Source organism: Doryrhamphus excisus, chromosome 7 (genome assembly GCF_030265055.1).
Source record: "Doryrhamphus excisus isolate RoL2022-K1 chromosome 7, RoL_Dexc_1.0, whole genome shotgun sequence".
Lineage (NCBI taxonomy): Eukaryota > Metazoa > Chordata > Actinopteri > Syngnathiformes > Syngnathidae > Doryrhamphus > Doryrhamphus excisus.
In genome coordinates, this window is record NC_080472.1 from 6,858,319 (window position 1) to 6,875,600 (window position 17,282).

A 17,282-nucleotide genomic window follows, 5' to 3' on the forward strand; every position below is an offset into this window, starting at 1 on the left:
TTTGTGTCTGCGCTGTCGTCACCATCTGGTCCTGGAAGAAGTCCTGATAGGTTTGCTGAGTGTTTGCTAGGGTGCAGAGGCCTTCTTTGAGGCCACCCGAACCTAGCATTCCTAGCTAGGGAGGATGCACTCTGCTCCCGTCTGCTGCGGCGGGATCATTCGGGAGTCTGCAGAATCCCAAAAGGTGCACTTTTCCTTTCAGCAACAACTAAAATCCATCCACAGATCATTGGGGGAGCGTTTGGGAGCCCTGTAAATATCTGTTTTAATATGCTGCTAAATAATTTTATAATAGCTTTATTTCCTGATGACATGAGCTACGGAGCACGATGGTGGACATCCGGGCAGACCTTCACCTGCAGTTTCCCCAAACATATCACACCCATCCCTGCTTGGCATATTCATATTTACACATCCGTTTGCTCCCCCTTCACACACACACACACACACACACAAGGCGTTCTTCGTTGAGGCCGTGCAGCCAGCAGGGGGCGTGCTTACATTTTAGGAAGAACGGATCCACGAAGCCCAGCAGTGGTTTTTCTGTCACTGGACAAAAGACCCGGGCTGCACTTTGAGGTCACAGAGACAACTTCCCTGAGTTCAATTCGCACCATATTTAATATTTGACATATTTCACTCATGCCCCCATTTGTGCAACATGTGTCATTCCCTGCACAATATGTTGAACATTACACTTCATGCACTGCAATATGTCATTTCCCCGGGGGGGCGGGAGGTCAGGGGTGACAACATGGATCGATTGTTGGCCATCTGAAGACTGGCTCATTAAGATGCCCCCCCCCCCCTTCCCCGCTGTTTGAAGTGGTATTTCCTATGTCTTGACTGTGGTATCCAACCATGCTGCTGGGGAGGGATGGTGTCCTGACAGTTAGCTCGGTTAACCTGCTCATGGCGTCTTAGCGGTGATGCGGACGTGAAAGCTGAAGACTGGAATCCCCTGTCCTGTAAAGCCTGGATGAGTCCTCCTCCACCTCCTCCTCCACCACCCCCTGCACCTCCTCCACGGGTGGAGCGCGCACTGCCGACGCGCACAACGGCTCATCCAACCAGCACCCATGCTTCCACTCTCAGCAATCTCGTCCACGCTTCACTTTCAAACCTCCACGCCTAAAAGTGTCTGCAAGTCGCTTCCGTATGTGCCGCCCTTCTCCCTTCCACATCACCGAGAAATGACATCGATGGGACTCGGGCGATGGACGCGGTGGAGTTTCGGGAGGACTTATTAGATTATCTTCACGGAGGATTCATGTCAACTTTAAGCAGATGCTTTTCTCTGACCGGCGCCTCTGAGCCACAAGCCCGCTTCTGCTGACTGAACTTGGGATTTGCAGAAGGCGCGTTCGGGGTGTGGATGACTCCCGCTGCCTCTCCCTGTCATCATGCCGGTGTCTTTGGGGGGGATTTACTGTCTTCTGGCGTGGCTGCACCTTACTTCAGGTATCTATGCCGGTTCGATACCTCACTGAAACATGGATCAGCCATGCTTCATCCTGCCTCTACGCTCCCACTATGGGAAAGTCACAGGTCCCAAAGCAGAATGTGTGTGGCTACCACTTTATGCTACCTCTTTATGCTACCACTTTATACTACCACTTTATGCTACCTCTTTATGCTACCTCTTTATGCTACCTCTTTATGCTACCACTTTATGCTACCTCTTTATGCTACCACTTTATGCTACCTCTTTATGCTACCACTTTATGCTACCTCTTTATGCTACCACTTTATGCTACCTCTTTATGCTACCACTTTATGCTACCTCTTTATGCTACCACTTTATGCTACCACTTTATGCTACCACTTTATGCTACCACTTTATGCTACCTCTTTATGCTACCACTTTATGCTACCTCTTTATGCTACCACTTTATGCTACCTTTTTATGCTACCACTTTATGCTACCTCTTTATGCTACCACTTTATGCTACCACTTTATGCTACCTCTTTATGCTACCACTTTATGCTACCTCTTTATGCTACCACTTTATGCTACCTCTTTATGCTACCACTTTATGCTACCTCTTTATGCTACCACTTTATGCTACCACTTTATGCTACCTCTTTATGCTACCACTTTATGCTACTTCTTTATGCTACCACTTTATGCTACCTCTTTATGCTACCACTTTATGCTACCTCTTTATTCTACCACTCTATGCTACCACTTTATGCTACCTCTTTATTCTACCTCTTTATGCTACCACTTTATGCTACCACTCTATGCTACCACTCTATCCTACCACTTTATGCTACCTCTTTATGCTACCACTTTATGCTACCACTTTATGCTACCACGTTATGCTACCTCTTTATGCATCTCCATTTACTTTTGTATCACAGTTTGAACCAAATTGACAGTATTCTTACGTGTGTAATCATCTCCCCAAATTCTTTACATCATTTTAAGATTTTATTGCCATCATATTATAACCAAATTTTCCAGGAAATACAACTTTGTTTTCTTTGGTTGTTTCTCACAATACTAGTAAGTAAAAAAAAATATGTTTAATGCACATAAAAGGACATTATTTTCCCTGATGATATTAAAACAATATTCTCATAAAATGACAACTTTTTCCCTTTACTTTTTCCCAACTTTTATTCTCTTCATATTTTCACCATTCTTGTAAAATTATTGCTGATTTTTCCACTTTTGCTGTTTGGTCATCTTAAATGATATTTTCAGAAGGTTTGCCCACTTGGACCAAGTGACTCCTGCTCTAGGTACTGTACCCCCTCTTGAGGTACAGTACCCCTGTTCTAGTTAGGCTACCCCTGCTCTAGGTACAGTACCCCTGGTCTAGGTAGGCCACCCCTGGTCTAGGTAGGTAGGGTATAAGTGAATAGTGGATTGATGCAAAGATGAAGCCTAAGATGAATGGACTAAGAAAAGAACGAGGTGCCACCAAATGACCTTAAAGGTCCGTGTGTGTTTTAGTTTGTCTAGCGTTGCATCCTGTGAGGATGGTCAGCCTTTGTCTGTGTGGTCCCTGGTATCTCCAGGCCTCCTCTTTTTACACCCTTCTTATCTCAGTCAGCAGTGGACACTAATTGCCGTAATAGGTGTTGGACTGGAGAAAGAAGGTTAAAGTGAGAAGATGTTTTATGCATAGGATCGCTGGCAAGTGTGTGTGTGTGTGTGTGTGTGTGTGTGCATGCTGCATGGGGGCTGCTGGTTTAACGAGGAGGACAAATACTGGATGGTCTGCACTAGTCAGACCAGTGCACTTGTGTTCTTCTAACTGGATGCCATAGCTTTGCTAGAGAGGGGAGGAGAGTCTCCAAGTGCACATCCCAAAGGAGACTTTAGTAAATGGTCGTATTGCCTAAATGTCTGCTTATACACAAGGAATGGTGTGGAAGTGGTTTTGATATTTGTGACGACTTCAGTGCCGACCTGTTCCCATCAAATTCATTGACTATCCAGTGACTCGTTTGAGGAATCATTTGGATGTAAATATCTTGTAATGCCAGCCTGCCATGTGGGAATATTTGGGAATATCCGCAGTCATGAAAGCAGAATTATTATGTTTGTGTTTCATATTGATCTGAACCAAACCTGTTACTTCATTAATCGAAACAACACACTTCAGATTAATTAACTTAAGAAAATAATTGTTAGTTGTGTTGCCATTTTTTTGTGTGTATTTGAACTTTTGTCAAATTTATTTGAAAGTTTGTCTGAACAGAGTCATCGTTCATGGAAATCGGGAGCCACAGCCAACTCTTGTCTTTGGACCATCAGCAGCAAGAATAGCAATTGGAAAGTTTTTACATTTGTATGTGGCACAAACGTCCGTGGAGGAGAAAAGTAAAGTAGATTAATAGCCAAACGATAAACTGGGCTATGTCAGCACGTTATTATTTTGCTGCCGGTACGCTTTCCGAGGTGTGATATTTGCATATTTAAATGCAAATAATGCAGGTCTGGAAATGAAATTCCAGACCTGCTGAGCTAGCATTTAGCATAAAAGCTAGTTTAGCATGAAGGGCTGGGTGCGATGAGGGCGTGGGATGACGTTGATGACGTTTGATGAACTTGCCCCCAGCGGCGGGAAGCTGCCAACACTTAAAGTTGAAAGACGCACGGCGGTGTCTGCAGGATGCATCCCTGGAGTGACTGGCCTGGCCTTTCGGCTGCTTGGTAAACATCGGCGGTTAGGAAGGATCCGTCCTGTAGAAGAGCCGACATGTGAGAGAAAGGAATGAAATTGAGGATAAAAGCGACGGCACATAAAGGCAACAGCCAGATATGCACGTATACCCCCTTGGGCTTTGGGTGGGGGGAGGGGGGGGGGGGGGGGCTTGGCAGCACAGTCTTACTGGAAAACGCCTTCTCTCCATGACCTTTGCTCCTTTTACAGGAAAAAGTCCAATATTTGACAGCCAGTACGTGTATGGGCTGAGAAAGGCAATATTTGTCTTTAAAGAACACATTCTCTTCCTTTATTCACACTCGGCCTGCAAGCTAAAATGACCTACAGTACCTCCTGCTGGAAACATAGAAAATGTACATTTATGTATGTATGTACCTTTACTACAATATGTACTGCATGCATGTAGCTTATACATGTACAGTACTTTTTCAGCATGATCTATCCCTGACTCTATTCAGAACGCTCAATTGGTGGGCCTTTAGGACCCTGGGGTGGATAATCGATTAATCATAGATTAATTGTTGCTGCTCCGGTTCGGGACAAATACATTATTTATTTTTTGGATATGTTAAACTGCTCCTCCTCCTCCATAACTTGGTTCAGCATGGACAGAAGAAGTTCTGATCCACCCCAGGGTCCTAAAGGCCCACCATTCCACGCCTGATAACGGCCTCTCCCAGCTGTGGATGAGCGTCTGATATGCCCCCCCCCTCCCCCCCCTCGGGGCTGACTGTTGTTAGCCATTACCTTCAGGTAATAACGGCCATTCCTAGATAAACCATAAACCACCAGGACTCCCTGCGGTCTTTGTGGACTTGACAGTGACGAGAAGAAGTTCCGGGCTAATGAGGCTTTTTTTCCATGGATGATGAGGATATCTTTGTACACCCACCACATCTCCTTTTGTATACGGGACGGACCTGTCAGATTCTTTCAGTGTTTCCAAAGAAACTCTGACTTTAATAAGCGTCTCTGGAAGCCTACGTCGCCTCTCATCTTCATTTGGTGGCGCTTCTTAGCATATGAAGAAGACTGTCTTCGTCTTCAATGAACATTCCTTGATGACACTGCAGTGGTCCTTCCATTTTCATTATGGAGCCGCTCTCATGGTTCCGTCCAAAGCAGGTATATTTATACACATGGAACGTCTCATTGGCCAATCAACGCTTATTGGAATCCCCAAATATTGAAATCAGGCCCCAAAATCCAACTAGATGGGGTCCCGACTATCGTGATTGATATGTAATGAGATGAGGTTATTTTGCAAAAAGATGAGAGTTGCTGGTGCTGGTGCTGGTGATGTTTGAATATGCATTGATCCATTTGGCATGGCGTTGTTGTGCATGTTCCTCCATGTTCATGGTTGCTTCCCCGGTTTACTCACCGGGTTCCTGCACCGTTGGCAGCGCTTTGGGACGCGAAGGGAGGTGGGTGTTGAAGTTCACAGGTCATCACATGTTCAGTCGGGCTTGCTCGTGCACTCTGATGCGCACGCATAACTCCTCATTTTGAGGAGGATCGATTCCTGCCTGCCACGCTAAGGCTCGCAGCTTCCTTGCCTGAGGGATCCGCCCACACCTGCACTCTCGCGAGTCTTTTAGCGTTTTCCAGGGAAGAACAGGGAGATTATTTTTACTGGTGTTACTTCTGGGATGTTCTTCATCAGCTGGTACGGTGACGTATTCAGCTACGCATACGCAGAAATGATGCTGGGTGTTAGACTATGGTCTGTTACCAATCAAAAAGATATGGAAATCATGTGAAGTGATGTGTGGTCACTAGGTGGCAGTAATGAGACAAAAGATTGAGACATTAGCTAACATGACATTAGCCTAACACTGCATCAAGTCAGCCATAGCATGTCCCCACATCATGGAGTGAAAAAAGCCCTCCTCCCATACAGTGTGGAAGTGGTACATTTTTAGAAGAAATACATTTGAGGCTAAATGGTTAGCTCAATAACGTGCTAATTAGCGGTTGTCTCAAGTCTGTGCAGCATAGGAGTTGCACAATGTGATGTAAAGAATGAATACTAGCAGCGTAAACGTTACTATAGGGTTGTTATTTCATGTCAAGAGGGCTCTAAGAATGGTAAAAACCATATTTAGAAAGTCATAAACAGTTTTTCAATGCTGTAACTGGAAATATTCCACTTTAAATAAGGAATCCCACTTTGCTGAAATTCACGTATCACGGTTGAGTGTGGAACCAACTAACTGTGATAAATGAGGGATTTCTGTAAAAAAACGAGCTTGCATTGCAGCTGTAAACCAGGCTAAGCTAAAACTCGATTCTGAACCCCTGACATGACTTCCTGTCCTCCACACATGGGGAACAATTTTATTTGCCTTTTTTCTCCTTGTGTCTACCATTTTGGCTAATGTAATGGTGAATATAGGGGTGTTGTTTCATGTCTACAGGACTCTAATCTAGTGCGTGTAGAAGGACATAAACAGGTTTCTACGGCCAAACTAGGAATGTTATCATTCTAGTCGAATCCTATATCGTGGAATTGAACACAATCGGTGTGGAACCAACTAACCGAGATAAATGATGGATTATTTTATCCTCGGTTATTACTATGCACCATTTGAGGCAAACGGTGGTGCACCCGATACTGACTGGTTGTCGGTACAAGTGCACATAGTTCATGTCACACCGTGACCGCTGATTCAGTTTCGACTATTCAGTGAACTTCCATCCAATTTGAAGAAGAAATATCTTTTTATTCCCGTTTCATTTACTACTTCTTTTGATCGATCTGCTCTTTCATAGCCGTGTGTTCTTTCAAGGCAGTCAGGAGACCCGAGAACGACCTGGAATGTGTGGTTCATCTTCAAAATAAAAGAACATGTAGCCGTGCGACCTTGGAACCTGCCCGCCAATGATTGAAGAGAATCCAGCAATGATTGAGGCGCTTTCAGACGGCACGCTCTCCCTCTCGGACGTGGCTTTAACAGTCGGCGGGTGAATTCATAACTTGAAAGGACAGCTTTAAAAGGTCATGGAAGTGGGGTGACCTCAGAGATGCCTCTTGAGGTTGCATCTCGTGGGGCATCTAATAATCAATAGCTTCAATATGCTTTGTGCTGGATCTTCTGCAGCATTTTCACGTCCACGCCCCAAATACTACTCAAGTCTCACTAAAAAGCATCATGGTTACGTTGGCGTGGCTCAGGCCTCGAAGAATAGATGGATGGGCGTTACACGGGAATACATCTCCATCCTCCAACCTTCTCATCTCTCTCCTTCGCTCGTCTCCTGTCTTTACTGACGAGGTTCAAAGCCCCGTGTGCCGAGATTGCAGCATGAAAGGCCCTTTCCCACCAGAGCATCCCAAACAGGAACGCATTTCATTAGCAGATCTATTATTAGATGCCGGAGTTTTATTGCTTTCAATTCACCTGCCTACCCGAGTCAAGACCGAAGTCTTGACTGCTCTTTCTCCTACACGACTGAAAATGCGATTTATTTTTTCTTCTGCCAGTAGGGGGCGCCAATTCATTTCAACATTAGATTTAACATTAATTTGAGAAAAGTAACGTGAAAAATATTTATGGCAAATTCCTCATTTCACTTACGTCTTCTGCACTCTGTGTGTATGCTAGCAGCCCCGCCTCCACCCACCGAGACAAAGAGACTGTGAGACGAACAAAAGAGCTCGCTCCCTTCATGCAGTTGTTCTTCCGTCCTGAATCAGAAATCTTGTCACGTTTTCATCTGAGCAGACCTTGTGACACCCTTATTGAATTGTTACTTTTCGGGCTGCAGGATGGAACCAGCAATGCTTCTCGGCATTCAGACACTAATTGAGTGGTTCCAGTCTGAACTACGCAGATAAAGATGATTGCATCCCAGCCTGATTGGAGTCTCGCCAGAAGCTATCCTTACCTTCTCACGTTCATTCATCTCAGCTTTGTTGACTGGAAGGACGAGCCATTCAGATGATTGACATAAAGAGCTTGGGGTGAAGGAGGGAGGTAAATTGGAAAAGTGTGGAGTGGCTGTGATTGGCCGAGCAGTGATTGTCCTGCTATTTGGCGTCCGTGTTTAGAAAAAGTGTCATTAACTTCTGGACAGAATGTATGACAATTAAAAAGACACTCCAGGCAATCGTTCATCCCGGCCACTTTCTGTCCTTATATGCCGATACCTCGCTATTCCCTCCACTTCCAATCATCTCAACTACCTGCAGTCATTTCTGTTGTCAGCTCCCCCTCCCCCATAATCTCTTCTTTTGGCAGTGGAGTTCATATCTTTGTAGCCTTCAGCTTTTAATTAAGCACAATCATTCTGTTTGATTTAACAGATGAGTGAACTTCCTTTTCCCTAAAATGTTAAATGTTTTTTCCAAGTTGGAAGCAAAGTTTCCAACTTAGCGGAGAGTCCTTCAGGGTCCGTCTGGGACATGATGTTGCCAATCTGGCCGAGTTGAGATAATCATTGTGCTTCAAGCGTTTATCACATCGCTGCATCAAGGTGATAGCCGCTGGCAGCAGGCCGGCCGCCCGTCATTCTCCAGCCGAAATCCCCAGCCCCGACCGTTCATCCATAGACCTTAGCGAGGTGTTGTGTTGGCCTGCCCGACCTGTTCGCATGGCAACAGTCCTGGGTTTTGGGCATCTTGCAATAAATTAATTGAAATAAATGAGCCCCTTAATCTTCTGGATGGGATGCTTATGAGTTTTCAGTGGTATCGTGCATTACCAGTATCAATGTGTTGGTGTGTTGGCGCCATGTTTACGGTTTGGGGCGACCATGCGAAGGCGGGCAAGTTCATATGGATTTCATTCCTTTATTATCCTAGGACGTCATCCCGTGTGGTTGTTTAGCTTTTCCTACTTGGTCAGCAAAGTCCTTCAGACTGGTCTCCCCCGAGGATATCGTCAAATAAAAGCACATTTGAGCAGAAAGATTCTCTCTTGCAGACTTTTGTCAAACGTGACATTTCTAATAATGGAAACCTTCAATTTCAACATTTGACTGGAAGAACCGAGCGAGGTCTTTCCAGTTCAGGAGATCTTCTCGCTCGTAGCGGACGGGGGGCGTGAAAAGCAATTTGTTGCAGCCTGTTTGCTCCGTGGACGTGATGGATGCACGCAGCTTTCGTGGTGCGGGGTCAGCATATGACGGACTTCCCCAAGCCGTTGCTCATCCTTGCTGAACTTTGACATCTGTGTTTATTACTGTGGCAGCTTAGCTTCTTCTCCAGTAGACTTCCAAAGATACCGTCTAAGAGGAGCTTGTGCTGCCTCCTGGTTTTTCTCAAGAGTGAAAATAAAAGGGACTCTATTCACCAATATTCCTGATTGTGAATTCCATGATTGGTTGAATATTGAGAAACGAGAAATAATGTGGAAAGCGTCTTGGTTGCTGTTTGCAACACCGTGTGTGGAATACACAATGGTCAAAGTACTGTACATAGTACAAAGTACATAGTACATAGTACATAGCACAAAATACATAGTCCAAAGAACATAGTACATAGTACAAAGTATATAGTACATAGTACATAGTACATAGTACATAGTACATAGTACATAGTACATAGTACATAGTACATAGTACATAGTACATAGCACAAAGTACATAGTACAAAGTACATAGTACATAGTACATAGTACAAGGTAACGTAGATGCAGCAGTGAGGTGTTGTACTTAGGGAATCACGGCAGCTGAAACGGAAGTTCCGGCGTTGTCGCAGCGTTGTGCCAAAGTGGCAACAGACTGGGACTGGGACTAGGACTAGGACTAGGACTAGGACTAGGACTAGGACTAGGACTAGGACTAGGACTAGGACTAGGACTAGGACTAGGACTAGGACTAGGATTAGGACTAGGACTAGGACTAGGACTAGGACTAAGACTAGGACTAGGACTAGGACTAGGACTAGGACTTGGACTAGGTCTAGGACTAGGACTTGGACAGGGCCAACTCTCTGCATTCATACTTTATGTCAATTAGCTGACATCTGGGCTGCTTCTACCAGTCCAAAATGAATGTAGGTCATCCAGATGTTCATGTGCCTTGTGCAATTATGGCCCAATAAAAACATATTTGAAGTGAATGAGTCGGGAGATAGCACTAGAAGTGACATTCTTCATCCCAGGAGGCCTCAAAGGGCTTGACGTAAACGTGCAATAGGGGTCACATCATGAAGTTGAAGTCATTCCCACAAACTGGGATGAGAACGTGGAGGTGGACCATCCACCCTGCTACAAACGTTGTTTTCACCTTCCGGATGCATTGATCAACATTTTCAGGTATTCCTCTTTCAAGGGACGTCGCCCATCCCCAATTCTTATACGAGACCTGAACACATGTCTTTCACTTTCTGTGCCTTCTGAAGATACAAAAAGCGCTAAAAAGCGCTTCCATGTCTGCGTTGGTCAGCAGAAGTCGGACTCTTGTCTTCCTGGTACGCTACACCGAGACCGGACCGTCCGTCTGGCATTCAATGGAGTGAAAAGCAGCAGTCGGGGGGGTGATATCCTGGTCCTTCAGAAGGCCTAGACTATAAACACTATACATTCCTACACAAGACCTTATGTGTGACAGACAGCGTGATGGATTTTCTCTCCACTTTGACGCATCCTGTTGACCCAGTTGGCTCCCATTTGCATCACGTACCAGCAATGCTCTTGTCTGATTCCACCCCGGGGACGTCATCGCATGTTACCTTTAACAGATGGCCAGCCATTCTTTCCATTTTTCTGCTTCTAGTTCAGTCAGAAAGGCGCAGGGAAAAAGTCGATCTGCATGAGCAGGTAGACCTTCCAGGTAGAAACAAGAGATTGGCCCTCGAAAACACCTTTGGATTGCTTGCAACCATTAATCAGTGGATGATTAATGATTAATCCACATCCTATTTTGCTCTTCATCATTTTTTCATTTAAAAATGTAAATATATGTTTTTTGTTGTAATATGACTTTGTTCATAGTATGATGATATTTTTCTTTTACCATGACCACTTTTCTAATTAGGTTACTTTGTTCTTCTTCGTTCCTGTTTGCTATGGTGATGGACAGGCTGACAGATGAGCTTAGACAAGAATCTCCCTGGACTATGATGTTTGCAGATGACATTGGGATTTCTAGTGATTGTAGGAAACAGGTGGAGGAGATGCTAGAAGAGTGGAGTTTTGCCCTGGAGAGGAGAGGAATGAAGATTAGCGGCAGCAAGACGGAGTATATGTGTGGGAATCAGAGGGACCCAAATGGAAGAGGGACGTTCCAGGGAGAGGACATACAGAAGGTGGAGAATTTGAAGTACAGTTCAGAACAACGGAGATTGTGAAAAGGAGGTGAAGAAGCGTGTGCAGGCAGGATGGAACGGGTGGAGAAAAGTGTCAGGCGTGATGTGATAGAAGAGTTTCAGCTAAAATGAAAAGAAAGGTATACAAAACTGTGGTGAGACCAGCCATGTTGTTTGGTCTAGAGATAGGAAGCAGAACTGGAGGTAGCAGAGATGAGGATGCTGAGGTTGTCATTGAAAGTGACCAGGATGGATAGGATCAGGAAGGAGTACATCAGAGGGACATTACATGTTGGAGGCCTTGGAGATAGATCGGCCAGACTGAGATGTTTGGGACATGTCCAGAGGAGAGATAGTGAATATATTGGTAGAAGGATGTTGCCAGGTGTAGAGGAAGACCAAAGAGGAGGTTTATGGATGTAGTGAAGGAGGACATGAGGGTAGTTGGTGTGAGAGAGATTGGTTTTCTGTGGCGACCCCTGGAGGGAAAAGCCCAAAAGAAAGAAGAAGTTACTTTATTCATGTAGTTATTGCTGTTTTTTGTTCATTTTGCTGTTGTTTTGTCTTTGTTTGTTTTAGTTTTTTTGTTTAATTCTATTTTTAGAATGTGCTGTAGGCCAATAAAAAAAACGCATGCCTTGCTCCTCCCTGGACCGACACCCGGTGGCCAGTGTGGGATACTACACATCATCACCATGTCTTTCAGTGCGTCTTCTGAATGCCTTATGTTTCTATTTGAGATTTCATTTGGAAATGTTCATGCTGGGAAATGCTTCATTTCGAGGAAAATGCCCCAAATGCATCTTAGAGTAGGCTGCATCCAACCACGGAACAGCGTGATTTATTTGTGTTTGTCTGAGAAACGGCGATAACGTGAAGTCTGTGAAGTTGTGACGTTGGAAGTGTGAAGTGGCGAGTGCATTGACCCTGACTTTCATCTCCAGGGATTTTTCCGTCGTTAAATCGTCTTTAAAAGCAAAGAAAGTGAAGTCAACTGTAAATAAAGCCGATTTAGTGTGATTATTGTCTGATGAAAGATCCCGTCCCTCCATGTAGTTGGGGGGTGACGTGAATATGAGAGTGTGTGTGTCTTGCACACGCCTGTTCCTGGCCACACACACACACACACACACGCATTCCTTTCGTTGGGTGTTGAAGTGAATGACAGTGTTGGACTGCCCCATTAATTCTATTTGATACAACCGAGAAAGAATGTCTGGAATTTATTGGCTCCGTCTTTTAGCCAACATATTGACTGGCGTCTTCAAAGATGGACGAAACAAGAGTGCTGCTGTGTGTACTACAATGTTGTAGTATAGTGTTGTAGTAAAGTGTTGAAGTACAGTGTTGTAGTATAATGTTGTAGTATAGTGTTGTCGTATAATGCTGTATTACAGTGTTGTATAATAGTGTTGTAGTACAGTATTGTAGTATAGTGTTGTAGTACAGTGTTGTAGTATAGTCTTGTAGTACAGTGTTGTAGTATTGTGTTGTGGTACAGTGTTGTAGTACAGTGTTGTAGTATAATGTTGTAGTACAGTGTTGTAGTATAATGTTGTAGTACAGTGTTGTAGTATAGTGTTGTAGTATAGTGTTGTAGTACAGTGTTGTAGTATAATGTTGTAGTATATTGTTGTTGTATAATTTGTATTACAGTGTTGTATTATAGTGTTGTAGTATAGTGTTGAAGTACAGTGTTGTAGTACAGTGTTGTAGTATAATGTTGTAGTACAGTGTTGTAGTATAATGTAGTAAAGTGTTGTAGTACAGTGTTGTAGTATAATGTTGTAGTACAGTGTTGTAGTATAGTGTTGTAGTATAGTGTTGTAGTACAGTGTTGTAGTATAGTGTTGTAGTACAGTGTTGTAGTACAGTGTTGTAGTATAATGTTGTAGTATAGTGTTGTAGTATAATTTTGTATTACAGTGTTGTAGTATAGTGTTGTAGTATAATTTTGTATTACAGTGTTGTAGTACAGTGTTGTAGTATAGTGTTGTAGTATATTGTAGTACAGCGGTTGTAGTACAGTGTTGTAGTATAATGTTGTAGTACAGTGTTGTAGTATAGTGTTGTAGTATGGTGTTGTAGTACAGTGTTGTAGTACAGTGTTGTAGTATAATGTTGTAGTATATTGTTGTTGTATAATTTGTATTACAGTGTTGTATTATAGTGTTGTAGTATAGTGTTGAAGTACAGTGTTGTAGTACAGTGTTGTAGTATAATGTTGTAGTACAGTGTTGTAGTATAATGTAGTACAGTGTTGTAGTACAGTGTTGTAGTATAATGTTGTAGTACAGTGTTGTAGTATAGTGTTGTAGTATAGTGTTGTAGTACAGTGTTGTAGTATAGTGTTGTAGTACAGTGTTGTAGTACAGTGTTGTAGTATAATGTTGTAGTATAGTGTTGTAGTATAATTTTGTATTACAGTGTTGTAGTATAGTGTTGTAGTATAATTTTGTATATTCTATTTGATACAACCGAGAAAGAATGTCTGGAATTTATTGGCTCCGTCTTTTAGCCAACATATTGACTGGCGTCTTCAAAGATGGACGAAACAAGAGTGCTGCTGTGTGTACTACAATGTTGTAGTATAGTGTTGTAGTAAAGTGTTGAAGTACAGTGTTGTAGTATAATGTTGTAGTATAGTGTTGTCGTATAATGCTGTATTACAGTGTTGTATAATAGTGTTGTAGTACAGTATTGTAGTATAGTGTTGTAGTACAGTGTTGTAGTATAGTCTTGTAGTACAGTGTTGTAGTATTGTGTTGTGGTACAGTGTTGTAGTACAGTGTTGTAGTATAATGTTGTAGTACAGTGTTGTAGTATAATGTTGTAGTACAGTGTTGTAGTATAGTGTTGTAGTATAGTGTTGTAGTACAGTGTTGTAGTATAATGTTGTAGTATATTGTTGTTGTATAATTTGTATTACAGTGTTGTATTATAGTGTTGTAGTATAGTGTTGAAGTACAGTGTTGTAGTACAGTGTTGTAGTATAATGTTGTAGTACAGTGTTGTAGTATAATGTAGTAAAGTGTTGTAGTACAGTGTTGTAGTATAATGTTGTAGTACAGTGTTGTAGTATAGTGTTGTAGTATAGTGTTGTAGTACAGTGTTGTAGTATAGTGTTGTAGTACAGTGTTGTAGTACAGTGTTGTAGTATAATGTTGTAGTATAGTGTTGTAGTATAATTTTGTATTACAGTGTTGTAGTATAGTGTTGTAGTATAATTTTGTATTACAGTGTTGTAGTACAGTGTTGTAGTATAGTGTTGTAGTATATTGTAGTACAGCGGTTGTAGTACAGTGTTGTAGTATAATGTTGTAGTACAGTGTTGTAGTATAGTGTTGTAGTATGGTGTTGTAGTACAGTGTTGTAGTACAGTGTTGTAGTATAATGTTGTAGTATATTGTTGTTGTATAATTTGTATTACAGTGTTGTATTATAGTGTTGTAGTATAGTGTTGAAGTACAGTGTTGTAGTACAGTGTTGTAGTATAATGTTGTAGTACAGTGTTGTAGTATAATGTAGTACAGTGTTGTAGTACAGTGTTGTAGTATAATGTTGTAGTACAGTGTTGTAGTATAGTGTTGTAGTATAGTGTTGTAGTACAGTGTTGTAGTATAGTGTTGTAGTACAGTGTTGTAGTACAGTGTTGTAGTATAATGTTGTAGTATAGTGTTGTAGTATAATTTTGTATTACAGTGTTGTAGTATAGTGTTGTAGTATAATTTTGTATTACAGTGTTGTAGTACAGTGTTGTAGTATAGTGTTGTAGTATAATGTTGTAGTACAGTGTTGTAGTACAGTGTTGTAGTATAGTGTTGTAGTATAATGTTGTAGTACAGTGTTGTAGTATAGTGTTGTAGTACAGTGTTGTAGTATAGTGTTGTAGTACAGTGTTGTAGTATAATGTTGTAGTATAGTGTTGTAGTATAATTTTGTATTACAGTGTTGTAGTACAGTGTTGTAGTATAATGTTGTAGTACAGTGTTGTAGTATAGTGTTGTATTATAGTGTTGTAGTACAGTGTTGTAGTACAGTGTTGTAGTATAATGTTGTAGTACAGTGTTGTAGTATAATGTAGTACAGTGTTGTGGTACAGTGTTGTAGTATAGTGTTGTAGTAAAATGTTGTAGTACAGTGTTGTAGTATAGTGTTGTAGTACAGTGTTGTAGTACAGTGTTGTAGTATAATGTTTTAGTATAGTGTTGTAGTATAATTTTGTATTACAGTGTTGTATTATAGTGTTGTAGTGTAGTGCTGTAGTATAGTGTTGTAGTACAGTGTTGTAGTATAATGTTGTAGTACATTGTTGTAGTAAAGTGTTGTAGTATAATGTTGTAGTATAGTGTTGTAGTATAATGTTGTAGTATAGTGTTGTAGTATAATGTTGTAGTACAGTGTTGTAGTATAGTGTTGTAGTATAGTGTAGTAGTACAGTGTTGTAGTATAGTGTTGTAGTACAGTGTTGTAGTATAATGTTGTAGTATAGTGTTGTAGTATAATTTTGTTTTACAGTGTTTTAGTACAGTGTTGTAGTATAATGTTGTAGTACAGTGTTGTAGTATAGTGTTGTAGTACAGTGTTGTAGTACAGTGTTGTAGTATAATGTTGTAGTACAGTATTGTAGTATAGTGTTGTAGTATAATGTTGTAGTACAGTGTTGTAGTATAGTGTTGTAGTATAGTGTTGTAGTACAGTGTTGTAGTACAGTGTTGTAGTATAATGTTGTAGTATAGTGTTGTAGTATAATTTTGTATTACAGTGTTGTATTATAGTGTTGTAGTGTAGTGCTGTAGTGTAGTGTTGTAGTACAGTGTTGTAGTACAGTGTTGTAGTATAATGTTGTAGTACATTGTTGTAGTAAAGTGTTGTATTATAATGTTGTAGTACATTGTTGTAGTAAAGTGTTGTAGTATAATGTTGTAGTATAGTGTTGTAGTATAATGTTGTAGTATAGTGTTGAACAAAACATATCCTGCTCCAGTCAACACAAGTCATGACTGTTAAGTAGAAGCAGTAGCAGGTTGTTCCCTGAGGCAAGAAGATCAGCCTTGCGGCGTGTCTTCCCATCAATATCCTACAGACCTGGTATTTATTCAGCACCAAAGCCCAAGTTGAATGTGATGTAGGCTTTTGAGTTCGGCACGCCGGGCAGCAGCCGAGCCTTCTGGCTGCAGACGATGTCTAGCGAGCTTTCGTCATGTCGGCCGTCTCATCTGCATTGCCTTCGACGGCATGACAGCATCGTTGTAGTCCAATCAGATACTACTTTGGATGTGTTGCCATGTCAGTGTTGTCTGCCCAGGGCCTGCAGAATCAAGAGCGCTGGCCTGTATCACATGCACGCTCTTAGCAATGGGTTAGGGTTAGGGTTAGGGTTAGAGGGTCAGAGTTCCAGATTGATCCCACAAGGCCAGCTAGCTGGCCCTTGGTGACGCATGCTGACCAGTGACTGTTACTTATTTGTGGAAGGTTGGAGTTAGGAGTTGTTTCCAGACGATGCTTTGGAAGATGAAGGCTTAACTGGGTTTGTTGTTTTCGCAGTAATGCCACACCTTGTTGTGTTGCCTTGTGCTCGGGTCCGCACTGAAGGCCCAGGTAGGTCAAACAGCAGGAACTACACACAGTGCTTTCACAGTGGTAAAATAGAAAGAACTTACAGACAGCATCTCCAACTGGGGCAAGGCTCCATGGGCCTGCCTGCTGCTTATCTTTCACCTGGTGTCCTATCTTCACAGGTTGCTAGTACGGGTTCTTCACCATGGCTTGGATTGCTAATGACCACGTTGCCATGGTTACACAGACTATTCCTCGGGCTCGGTTAGGTTAGGATATGATTGAAA

General features: G+C 42.2%; 1 protein-coding gene across 3 annotated transcripts in view; it reads left to right on the top strand.

The window, feature by feature from the left end:
- Positions 1 to 17,282, top strand: part of LOC131132694 (roundabout homolog 1-like) — a 111,784-nt gene that overhangs the window by 28,679 nt on the left and 65,823 nt on the right. The window contains exon 1 of one of the 3 annotated variants that reach the window (XM_058078555.1): positions 990 to 1,461. The exons of the other annotated variants lie outside the window; for them this stretch is intronic. Within the exon in view, the coding sequence (XP_057934538.1) occupies positions 1,404 to 1,461 (58 nt within the window). The 5' untranslated portion in view covers positions 990 to 1,403. Of the gene's footprint in view, positions 1 to 989; positions 1,462 to 17,282 lie in introns of those variants that run through there. 3 annotated transcript variants of the gene reach the window in all.